Source organism: Lynx canadensis, chromosome B2 (assembly GCF_007474595.2).
Source record: "Lynx canadensis isolate LIC74 chromosome B2, mLynCan4.pri.v2, whole genome shotgun sequence".
NCBI lineage: Eukaryota > Metazoa > Chordata > Mammalia > Carnivora > Felidae > Lynx > Lynx canadensis.
In genome coordinates, this window is record NC_044307.1 from 145,033,271 (window position 1) to 145,046,070 (window position 12,800).

Here is a 12,800-nt window from a genome sequence, read left to right on the forward strand (position 1 = left end):
TGGTTTAAATTCTGGTTTCTTCGCTTCCTGGATTTGGGAGTCGGGTCAAAAGAGAAATGACATAATTTCCCTAAGTGTGGATTTCCTCTTCTGTCAAATGGGGATGCATATACTACCCTACCTATCATACCACCTGAATAAGCTAGTAGTATCTAAGGACACACACACACACACGTGTGTGTGTGTGTATGTATAAAAACGTGCTTGGTCTACCTCAAGCGCTACGTGAGTATCTATTAAATTTCCCCATGCACACATCATTCTGCACATCGATGGTCGTGATTTCTCCACGCATAAGAAGCAAACTTACACGTGTGGAAGACTCTCTTAAAGCCGAAGCAGGCAGAGAACTGGTGACGACCACCACAGAATGGTCAAAGAACACAGTCAAAGAGATAGTTCACCGCTTACATTTAAAAGTGAAGAGAATACAGGACACTAACAAAAATGATCTCAGTCAAACTGAGGGCCTGGCGAGGGGGCCCACAACTTTGGGGGTCTTTCGCCTCCGTGGGCTATTATTTCCACTCTAGCAACCATCACTGAGGTGCAATATTTTATTTTATTTTTTTAATTTTTTAACGTTTATTTATTTTTTGAGAGACAGAGAGAGACAGAACGTGAGTGGGAGAGGGGCAGAGAGAGAGGGAGTCACAGAATCGGAGGCAGGCTCCAGGCTCCGAGCTGTCAGCACAGAGCCCGATGCGGGGCTCAAACTCACAAGCCATGAGTTCGTGACCTGAGCCGAAGTCGGATGCTTAACTGACTGAGCCACTCAGGCGCCCCAAAGTACAATCTTTTAGATTTAAAAAGTCGTTCATTATTTCCTCTGCCCACTGGTCTTTAGCATTCACAGAGAAATGAAAGTTAGTTCTTAGAGAACTCTTCAACCTTGCACGTAGGTTTTGGTTTGGGACTCTCATGAATCAAAAGCTAAATTAAACAGGTTGCCCAGAAAGCCGTCATGCGATCTATCTTTAGGACATTGCTAGGAAAACCATTTTAATTAAAGTAAAATAAACACACCCTCTGTCTTACCTGATTTCAGAAATAAAAGAAGTAGAAGGATGACTTCCTTGTGTTCCATTTTGGGACCGGCCAGCAGTGCCCAGAAACCTGGGTGTCCCAATCCCGAGATGTTATTGACTTACAGGAGAGAAAACGCATCCACAAACAAGATAATCGCATGGAGTTAATTATTCTCTGAGACGCCCATCGCCACTGTGCTCCGAAGGGTTCAAACATTACCTCGGCTGGAGCACCTTACAATGTTTGAGAGCCAAGTATGCAATAGATGCTGGGAAGTGGTGAAAGCCGTCCTCCCCTCCTCCCCCCTTCCCCCCCTCCCACCGCCCCAGGCTGCCTTCTTATCTCCCGACCCCTGTCCTCTCCCCACCAAGCCTACCATCTTCCCCTTTCCCTCCGGTTTCCTCCCCACTTTCCTTCCCTGGCTTTGAGTAAAATGGGAGGCAAAAAGAAAGAAAGACAATCATGCTAATAGCCAACCTCTGCTGAGAACTTTCCTAGGCCAGTCACTCTCCTAAGAGGTACATATGCACAGTTTCACTCACGCTTCAAAACAAGTAATATTAACACCCCCTCTTTAGAGGAGGGGACCCAGGCTCAGAGAGTTTAATTTTCTCAAGGTTATTTAGCTGCCAACGGTTGAGGCTAATAGACCCAGACTGTGTAGGCCTTAGATTATAAGCATAAGCTAGGGCATTGGCATCATATTCCCACGGCCTACCAAACAATATGGAAATTACTACGAAAGTTAAAATATTTTCTTATCAAAATTTCTTTATGCCCCCTGGACACACATGCTTTCCATGATTATAAATTATGCTATAAAAACATTCGTCTTTTCCCCCAAAGACATTCACAGTGCCTCTCCGTCTCTCTCTGCCCCTCTCCCACTCGTGAACTGTCTCTGTCTCCCTCTCAAATATAAATAAATATTTTTTTTAATTTTTTTAACGTTTATTTACTACTGAGAGAGAGACAGAGAGAGAGAGAGACAGAGCGTGAGCAGGAGAGGGGTAGAGAGAGGAGGAGACACAGAAGCCGAAGCAGGCTCCAGGCTCTGAGCCGTCAGCACAGAGCCCGACCTGGGGCTTGAACTCACAAACTGCGAGATCATGACCCGAGCCGAAGTCGGTCACCCAACCGACTGAGCCACCCAGGCGCCCCTAAATAAATATTTAAAAAAATTTTTTTAAACCCCTCCTATTTCAGCGTTCACCAATATTTAGGAGGAGCGGAATGGATTCTATTTTAATTGTGAAATAAGAACTCTAGGCTATGAAATCCCTTTCTGTAAATTAGCAAAGTGTAGAGGTCGTCACCAAACTGTCTTGGGTGGAACCTCTTGCTAAATTCCCTGGGACCCAAGTCCTCTGCGGAATTCTCCGGAACAAAACGTGCTGGAGAATAAGAAGGCAGACTATTGTGAGCGGCAGGGAGGACCTGATCACATTTCCCGGTTTTCTACCTCCTCCTGGCTTTCTTCTCTCCCCAAACTCTTCTGTCCCCCTCACCCCTCCGTGTCCCCAAGTGGCCTGGTTTACTAAAGGGGACACAGCGTGGAGGCAAGTGGAGGAGTCAGAACTGGGCAGACTGTTTTTCTTAAAAATGTTCCAAAAGTCTTTTAGGGGGATTATGTTGATGTGTTTGAGAAAGTTCTTTGGGGAAAAAAACCAGACTTTTCCGATACGTAATGTTTCCAGTATGCATTTATTTCCATTTAAAATATTTTAGTTTTGGGGCACCCGGGTGGTTCAGTCGGTTAAGCCTCCAGCTCTTGATCTCAGCTCGGGTTATGATCTCATGGTTCATGAAATCAAGCCCATCAGGCTCTGTGCTGACAGAGAGGAACCTGCTTGGGATTCTCTCTTTCTCTCTCTCTCTGCCCTTACCCCACTCATGCTCTCTGTCTCTGTCTCTGTCTCAAATAAATAAATAAACATTTTTTTAACTTAATATTTTATTACTGCTTTATGGATAAAGCATCAGGAACAATGTCATCAAGAAATTCTATATCCATGTAATTTTCCTTTTCCTGTTTGATTTTTTTAATTTGGGTGGTGGTGGTATGCCTTTTGTCCCCTTTCCTCCTGAAAGCTTCTTGAATGATTTGATTCTACACCTGTTATTTTGTAAATCAGGTTGCCCTCCTATGGTCTTCTGCCTATACATTCTTCCTCACCTTCATAACGTGTCAGCATCATGAGAGCTCAGATAAACATGAAGCAGGGTTTTGTGAATGTGCCATCAGATACTGTAGTGTGTAAAGAGAAGAGCAAAGAGGAATGTATTGCTCAGGCGTGTACCAGACTGAAGGCATAGAGACTTCCGTTATGGCATGGTCCTCCATGATTTAGCTCACAGGCACAGCGTAAGCATAAAGCAATGGACTATTCTAGAGAGTTCATAGGAGTCTCACACCAGCACTCTTAGAAGGATGTTGGGCGGGGTTTTTGCTCAAAGCTGCAAAGACAATTAATTCAAAATAAGTCATTTTCAACTTGAAAGAATGGCAAAAACTGAGGGAAGAGATAAAAGAAAGAGATCATCTCTCTATGCTTTCAGCAGGTTGAATACATTCAATAAGATGTGCATTCTTATTGAGTTCAATTCATTAAGTATTTTTCAAAGTTTTTTTAAAAAATTTTAACTATTTTGAGAGAGAGTGTGTGTGAGCAGGGAAGGGGCAGAGAGGGAAAGAGAGAGAATCACAAGCAGGCCCCGCACGGCCAGCACAGAGCCCGATGCGGGGCTCGAACCCACGAACCAAACCCACGAACCGTGAGATCGTGACTTTAGCTGAAACCAAGAGTCAGATGCTGAACCGACTGAGCCACTCAGGCGCCCCCAATTCATCAAATATTTACTGACCACCTACTGTGTGTTGGGCTCCTTTAAGATTACATGAAAGGTACAAATCACAGTCCCTACCCAAAGGAACTCCAGGAAACTTCTGCATCTAAGATTTGTGAAGACTTCTGCTATACTTGTAGCCAACAACAAGGACATCAAAGTTAGACGGAAGATGAATCTAATTTCCTTAGCTCTGCAGCACGGGGCCTGCCACCAAGATCCATTCAGGTTCCCTTACGAAGAGGAGAATTAGTACCTTCCCTTCAGGCATTACAATGGCAAATTCCTTGCAAGAACCCGAGAGGTAAGTTATGAACACGAGGCCAGGTCAACCTTACCAGGAGAGTGAGGCAGTTTCCCCTTCGGTGGCACCTGCCCCCACTTTGCCTAAAGTGGAAGCTGTGGCCAGGTCACAACTTCCCAGGGACTTGCTTTCACATTGCTTGGGCCTTGTGTTGCTGGCCTGACATTTGCACGGGTCACCTTTCTCTACTGACTCTCCCCCTTCCTCCAGCCCCAGTAGGGTTCCTTCCAGCCCAGGCTCTGCCCCCTGGGAACTGTCATTCTAAGACACCTCATTTCTTTACCATGACCATTCTCTGAGTATCCCCAATAAGACCATATATTTCAAAATGAAACTAGCAACAATTAATTAATCCAGTAAGGGTTCAAACAAAGTATACCTTCCTTGTTGCAAAGGTTCTAGGCAAGTTTTTCTTTGCCCTGCATGTCAATTTGCAGAGTGCTTTTACTGTGTTATTTTATTAGGACATATGACCTAGGAAACATGTCCTCATTAACCGGAAGGTGGCTTTCATTTCTTTAATCCGACCTTTCTTTCAAATCTGTTAGCCTTTGTTCCTTAGTCTCTGGCACTATGGAATGAGATACGTATCAGCTCCCGTAAAGAGATAACAGGGCTGCTCAGTTAGCTCAGGGGTTAAAATGTAACCAGTCCAGGAGCACTTTCTAAGTAAGATCTGACTGACTAATTCAGTGTTCAGCAAGGCAATATTTTCTTAATTGAGTTGTGTTTGCAGAAATCAAGATGTTTATTCATTTTTGGAAAAACAAAATTAGCCTTCATTGGGATACCTTTTCATTAGATTTTTATCCGCCTCAAAAAAATATTAGCAGAGAAGAAATTTACCAGCTCACACTGAGTCAGCACTAGGACTCCCCCGAGATCCAGGCAAACATCCTTTCTGTTCTGAGATCCAGAGTCACCACATATAAAACAAAGAGAGAAGCCAAGTCATTCTTTCCATCTTTAAAATTCGTTATTCTCTAAGCTAATTATGACAAAAATCTTTCTTCATAGTACTTGGAAGACACAAAACATGAACATAACATAAAAATGTTTTAAGAAAAAAATGAGTCTATATCAAAACTGGTGAAATCTGAGCTACGTCCGTGGACAAGTTCATTACGCTGGACCAAGAGCAGTTTCCCAGTATTGACAATGAACTTCAGTTATGCAAGTTTTTACCCTTGGAGGAGCTGGGTGCTGGGTAATGGCGATACCAAATCTCTCAGCATTATTTTTGTAGCTTATTGTATGTTTATAATGACTTCCAGCTAAAAAGCAAAAATATATATCTATATATGCATATATATGTTTATATATTTGTGTATATTTGGCTACATGTGTACATATTTGGCTATGTGCGTATGTGTATTTACATATGTGTGTATATATATTTGGATACTTGTGTATATATTTTTGGGTACATGTGTATATATATTTGGAGATATATATATATTTTCGGACATATATGTATATATTTAAGAGGACCCAGGATGAGGTAAATGCTTCCATAATATTTAAAAGGACTACCAAAATATTAAATCAGCATGCAGGACTCAGCCTTCGGCTGATTTCTGTGAGCGCAGGGGAAGCGTGAGTGGAATGGGAGAGGCCCCCTCCCCCACCTCCACTGCCCCCTCTTCCAAGGCCAAGACGACTATTAAGGTCTGGCTGAGCTACCCGGCAGCAGGAGCCCCCACACACGGGTTTGGAATCCAGAGGCTGGAGGAGTCCCACCTCTCAGACACCCAACACCTCTGCACACAGGCAAAACACCACCCAAACCGAGCGGGCCCCACACGATGACGCCTCCCTCGTCTCCCACTCAGCCACACCAACTCCACAGTCCAGCGGAAGTGTGGGAAGGTCCCTGAGTGAAGCAGGAAGGTGGGGTGGAGGCCGGGGTTTGTGCCGGGTGCTGTACCCAGGCCCTCCTGGGTAGAGCCTCTCCGGTGTCTACAGTGTTTAGCTCCGTGCTGGGAGCTGGGTAGACGAGTGGGTAAGACCCGATTCCCGCTCTCAGGGAGTTTCCCACCTGATGGACACGGGGCTGCTGTGGATCCGTAAGTCGGGCTGTCAGGTGGCATGGTGAGTGCCCAGCCCTGCTGAGGCCCAGGCTACACGGAGCAGGCAGAGCGACACCTGGCTTGTTTTGAGAAGTGAGCACACACTTCCCCGAGGACGTGACATTGAGCAGAGCCCTAGAAGACAAGTGGGAGGGATGAGGAGCAAGAAGGAATAGATGTGCAAAGTCCCGGAGGCAAGAAAGAGGTCCGGGCCACTGAAAGGCATTCAGGCTGAAACGGGGAACCGGTGGCTGATTCGAGGGGGGTCCAGTCTCGCTGGCCTCTTACACTGCGGCAGGGGGTTCTTTAACCGACAGACAGCAGGGACCACGGAAGGGTTTTAGATTGGAAGAGTGGCACCCTCCTTCTGCCTGCAGAGTGGGAGGGGATTGTAAGAAGCAGGGGGGAAGGAGGGGAGGACACAGGGGTCTCAAAGAAGGCAGCCGAGAAAGAGAACAGCGACGACATTAGGGAGATGATTAGAAAGCAGAATTGATAGGGTTTGGTGACTGACTGACTCTGGGGATGGAACCAAGGCTCGTGCCCGCCTTTCTGTCCTGGGCACCTGGCAGTGGTATAGTTCATTGAGAAGGAACACAGAGCCGGGAGGGAATAAGACGAGTCTGTTTGGAGACGTTGTGTTTGGGAACTAGTGAAAGTCCACAGGGAAACTTCCAGAAGTAACTGGATATTTGGGCCGAAGGCAGGTGTTGTCAAATATAGCCCTTGGGGCCGCCTCCTGTTTTAATAAATCCTGTTACATTGGCAAACAGCCACACCCACCAACTGACTACTGGCTACTGCTACATTTGCAGGACAACGTCGAGCTGAGGTGGACAGAGGCGGGGAGATGCCCAGCAGGTGCATAAAATATTTACTGTCTGGCCCTAGAGTCTAGGAAAGAGGTGTGGGCTGGAGATGTAGAATCTGGGATTGCAGCAGGACCATGGCATTGAAATGAGAGTAGGGTGAGGGTGCCCTGACAGAAGAAAGAGGGACCCCGGGAGGTCCCAGAGAAAGAGACGCCCCTCTAGGTTACGGGGACCAGTTAGCTGGAGAGAACTGACCGGAGGTTCAGAGAAACCAAGGGAATCCAGGGCTTTAAAGCTGGGCGTCTCAACAATGCCAATCTCAAAAGGGTCTGGCCTCCCACAAAAGTTCACCCTGTCCACTGCTATCACCAAATATATAAGAAACCTAGGAACATAGCATATTTTTATTAAATTCACGAGCCACCTCTGTAATGCTCTTTCCCTAACCTTTTTGGCTAATTTTTTATTGAATCTTCATATAACAATGGTTTTGTAACATCAGATCCCATGAGAGAATAGAAAAATAATTCATTCTTTCCCTTACATTTTATTATTGATAGACTGTAAAAGTTTCAGCTTCCATAGCTTATTATTCATAATAAAAGATAAATTTTCAGGATAATAGTCACATCTAGGAAAGCCTCTGTCAAACTGTTTTTTTTTAGAAAGTTTTTTTTTTTTAATATTCATTTATTTTGAGAGAGAGAGTGAGCATGAGCAGGGGAGGGGCAGACAGAGGAGAGAGAGAGAATCCCAAGCAAGTGCTACCCTGTCAGCACAGAGCCCGACACGGGGCTCGAATTCACAAACCGTGAGATCATGACCTGAGCCAAAACCAAGAGTCCGATGCTCAACCGATTGAGCCACCCAGGTGCCCCATCTGTTGAACTATTCTTATGTTTGAGCTGTAAAGTTTGGAATAATTCCCACAGACTCTCTTCTAACTTTGTACATTTCAAATCCACATGCCATATAGCGCATTGTCATGATACGGTCTATAGTCCTACATACTCCTGTCACACCCCCAAACCGGGACAGCGGTTGTTAGAAATATTTTGGAAGCTATTTACAGTAGTAACTTAACATAGAAGTGAGTCGACAGCACATAAATACACCACATTGAGCCCAAGTTAAATGAACCCCAATTCAATTTGCCCTTAGCTGAATCCTCAAAATACCCACATCTACTCTAATGCCACTTGCAGAGACAGAGGGGAAGTCAGGGTGGAAAGAGACAGAAATTTTAACCAATTGTGGCTAAAATATCTTACCTTCGTAAATCTTACAAAAGCATGTGATCACATTGGACACATTGCTGGGGCCCTTGCAGAGCCTCCAAGGGGCCTGTTAAAATTGTTTACTGCGATGGAATGGATCACCCCTAAATATGGTGATCCATTTCATAGCAATAAGAACAATTATTTTATCATATCCTACAACTGTGTAAGTTGACTGGGCTTAGCCTGGTGGTTCTCTCACTTAGGGTCACTCCGATGTTGCAGTCAGATGGTGGTGAGGGCTGGATTCCTCTCAAAGGTGTCTTGTCACTGGGACCTCAGCTGGGACTACAGGCCAGAACACCTGTAGCTTCTCCATGTGTCCTGGGCTTCCTTGCCATGTGGCAGCTGGGTTCCAAGAGAATCTGGCAGAAGTTATAGCTTCTTTGAGACCTAGCTCGGAAAGTATACGCATCATGGTCACAGGCCTGCCCAGACTCAAAAGGACAACACGTAGGGCCTACCTGTCAGTGGGAAGACTGTTGGCCTCACTCTGTAAGAAGAGCATACGTGATGGGCAGTCCTATTGCCGCCATCTTGGAAAAAACACAATCTGCTGCAGGGGACCCTGCAGCCTCAGCTTTATTGGTTTCACTGTACATCTGGATCTATTGACATGTGTTTCATAATTCAGCTCTTTCTATAGCTTAACAAAAGTACTTTGCTAAAACGCTTCCCTCTCCCACCTAGACACGGATCAGATTCTTACAGTTTGCCCAAAGAGCTTCAAGCACATCTGCTTCCAAAGAAAGTAGAGCCAGAGATTTGTTCTCACCCACGTTCCGCTACTGGTGTCAAAGCACCTCAATATCACTGCGCCTTTGTTAGGTAAAGGAGCTTGTTCACCTATCCTCAGTGGCTCACAGACAATTAACTCCAAATTGTCATTGCACACAGAGAGGGAGGTTTTGGCTTAATGGAAGGATAACATCTCCCACCCGTCACGTTCATTCAGGGATATAACAACACAAAGTTCCTTGGGGGGTCCAAAGTGTTCCAATCTTCAGTTATCATAAACACGAAATCTTTTTGCAAAGCATATTCAAGTACGTGTGTTTCGGTACTATGGTGTCAGGATGCGAATGGACTTCTGGCATTAGCGCCTTATTCTGCCTTGAACCAAAAGTCCCTCCAATTTGATATCATGGTATTGGGGTAGACCTCTGGTATAAGGTCCTTTTCCCCTTCATGGTACATTCTCTCCCAGGAAGCCTGACTGGTTTCCCACAAGTTGGTCACCTCTTTACATCCTTGAACGTCAACAGGCATTAGAGTGTGGACATCCCAGTAGTTTTCTCCCAGGTGGCTCCTCTGTCCCCAGGCCAATCGGGGAGGTGAAGACAGGGTGAGAGGGTCCTCCCAGCTCTGCATTTGTACTCAAGCCCCAGCTGTAGATCAGTTGGGGGACACTCCGACTCTCTTCCTCAGTGCTGTAGGAGCTCCAATTCCTACTCGACCGAAATGTCCCTTTAGAAGGATAAGGACTGAAAAATGTTCGTTGAGCTCAGCCACGAGGGGGGCAGCAGACAGGGGGGAGGGGGCGCCAGGCCACAGCTGAAGCGTCGGTGGCAGATAAGATGGAAACAACGTGGAGACGGCTCTTTCAGGAAGTGGGTCCGCGAGGGAGTAGAGGGAAGATACAGAGTCGGGGCTGGAGGGAGCGTGGGGCAAAGGCCACATTGTGGGGTTGACGGGAGAGCGCATGGGTGATGAGGAGGCCAGAGCAGAGGACACTGACTTGAGGTGCCAGAGGAGGCCGCGAGCCAAGCACCAGGAGAGGGAGAACCCTTCTCTGCTGACAGGGAGTTTGCAGTTTCCCCGAGGAAACTGAGTGAGCCCCTTCAGGGTTCTGTTTTGTCCCCAGAGCAGAGGCGGCACGAGGGTACAGGCAGGAGACGAGAGGAGGTAAGGCTGTTCTGAGCCAGTCCGTGAGCCTCCTCACGGAGACTGAGAGAAGCCCCAGGACTGGCTGCCCAGAGAGGTGGCCTGGACTTTGCAGCCTGCGACCCCTCTGGCCTCTTGGGAGAATGAAGCATAGCCTGTTCGGATCACATCTTCGTGGGTGCCCTGGCCCAGGGGGCAGGCTCCCGGCACCTTCATCCCTGCCGGAAACATCTCCCAGGCCTGAGCTGCTCCGACTGAGTCTGGGTTGGAGGGGTGGAGACAGCTCAGAGGGAAGAGTGACAGTGAATGTGGTTCTGTGTGGCTGGCAAAAGTGACAATACTTTGGTTTGCTAGTGACTATGTTTTTAAAAGTTGTACTTGCTGGGGTGCCAGGGTGGCTCAGTTGGTTAAGCCTCTGACTTCAGCTCAGGTCGCGATCTTCCGGTTCGTCGGTTCGAGCCTTGCATTGGGCTCTAAGCTAATAGCACAGAGCCCACTTCAGATCCTCTGTTCCCCTCCTGCCCCTCCCCCGCTTATGAGCGCGCGCACGCACACACACACACACACACACACACACTCTCTCTCTCTCTCTCTCTCTCTCTCTCTCTCAAAAAAATAAATGAATATCGGGGCGCCTGGGTGGCTCAGTCGGCTAAGCGTCCCACTCTGGCTCAGGTCATGATCTCACAGTTTGTGGGTTCCAGCCATCGTCAGGCTCTGTGCTGACAGCTCAGGGCCCGGAGCCTGCTTCGGATTCTGTGTCTCCCTCTCTCTGCCCCTCCCCGGCTTGTGCTCTGTCTCTCTCTGTCTCTCAAAAGTGAATAAACACTAAAAAATATTTTTAAATAAATAAAATGAATGAACGTTAAAAAATAAAATAAAAATTTGTAACTGGCTCTCATCAGGATTCATTTTACCTGCCTGGCTGTTGAAAGCCATGGTTAGACCAAGAGCATGGGGGGAGGATGCTAAGAGTGGAAAATCAGAATGGGGTCAGATGACTGGAGGGGGTGCTTGATAAATATTATACCTTTTAACCTAAAGGCTGTGACTTAAGGTAGGGTATACTACAAACTGGGGAGCTCCGGGTTCCTTGAAAAAGAATAAGTTGTCATGTGTGAAGAAAAGAAGGTAGGCCCTTCCTTTTCTAGGATCATCTGACCTTCACAAAAGAGTAGTTTCTCTGGTGCTTAGTCTTAGAGCACGGAAACAGAAAGTAGTTCCCTGGACTTTTAAAAACCCTCTTCTGGGGGCGCCTGGGTGGCGCAGTCGGTTAAGCGTCCGACTTCAGCCAGGTCACGATCTCGCGGTCCGTGAGTTCGAGCCCCGCGTCGGGCTCTGGGCTGATGGCTCAGAGCCTGGAGCCTGTTTCCGATTCTGTGTCTCCCTCTCTCTCTGCCCCTCGCCCGTTCATGCTCTGTCTCTCTCTGTCCCAAAAATAAATAAACGTTGAAAAAAAAAATTTTAAAAACCCTCTTCTGAATCATTCCAGCCTGGTTTCCTGAGTCCCGAAGGGCGCCCGGAGAGTAAAAGGCATCTGCTAAGTCTGCGTTCCAGTTCAGTAACGGGTGTGCATATCGTCCTGAAAAGGTATACAGACAGGGGATGGGTACCCGTTATCTCACTGCCGGCTTCCTGCCACGCGTCTCTAGCCCCGTTCCTTCCAGAATCCTTTCCTGTCAGCAAGGAGTGCCAGATTATCGCAAATATTGTTCAGTTTGATTTGATCAACTTCTCAAAACCAAGCGGCGTATCCGAATAATTGCCGGAGCTAAAAGGTTACTGTGTTTGGTTTCTCTGACAAGACCCTCTACCCACCCAGGCCATAATCACCGGTCATCACCAGCAAAAGTCCTCAAGGCCCTTCAGACTCAGACAAAGTGCCGTACACAGTCACTGACCTTCGTGTCACAGAGTTCAGACACTGGCAATTTGCTAAGTATTAACCTTCTGCTAAGTAAATGGATGGAAAAGTGAAATGAGACAAAGACGTGCATATTACCTCAGGGGACAATTAAGCATTGGTGGTTAGTCTAAACACAGCCTTTCAAAAAATTTATTTGGGAAATTTATTTGGGTGGCTCAGTCAGTTAAGCATTTGACACTTGATCTTTGGCTCAGGTCATGAACTCACGGGTTCGTGGGCTCGACTCCCGCATCGGGCTCTGTGCTGACAGCTCAGAGTCTCCTTGGGATTCTCTCTCTTCCTCTCTCTGCCCTGCCCCCTCTCTCAAAATAAATAAAAATTAAACAAAAAATTTGTTTTACTACTAGCTACCACTTACTGTAGGCTTGTCCACTCTGCACTGGGCACAATCAACTCTACGAATTAAGTACAACGTCACATCACGAAATAATCACCATATCCTTTGCTATTATAATCATTGCCATTTTATAGCTCAGGAAATTGAAACTCACTTGTCCAGTGTTATGCCAGTGGAAATTGGCCACCTTCCTACCCAAATATCTGGGTTTCAAGTGACTGCTTTTTTAAAAATTTTTTTAGTTTTTAAAAAAAAAATTTTTTAACGTTTATTTACTTTTGAGACAGAGAGAGACAGAGCATGAACGGGGGAGG

General features: G+C 46.5%; 1 protein-coding gene across 1 annotated transcript in view; it reads right to left on the reverse strand.

The window, feature by feature from the left end:
- PLG (plasminogen) overlaps positions 1–1,156 on the reverse strand; it is a 43,061-nt gene extending 41,905 nt beyond the window's left edge. Inside the window, exon 1 of the mRNA XM_030316733.1 lies at positions 1,039–1,156. Coding sequence (XP_030172593.1) covers positions 1,039–1,087 — 49 coding nt within the window. The 5' untranslated portion in view covers positions 1,088–1,156. The remainder of the gene's footprint in view (positions 1–1,038) is intronic.
- Between the last annotated feature and the right edge of the window lie 11,644 nt (positions 1,157–12,800).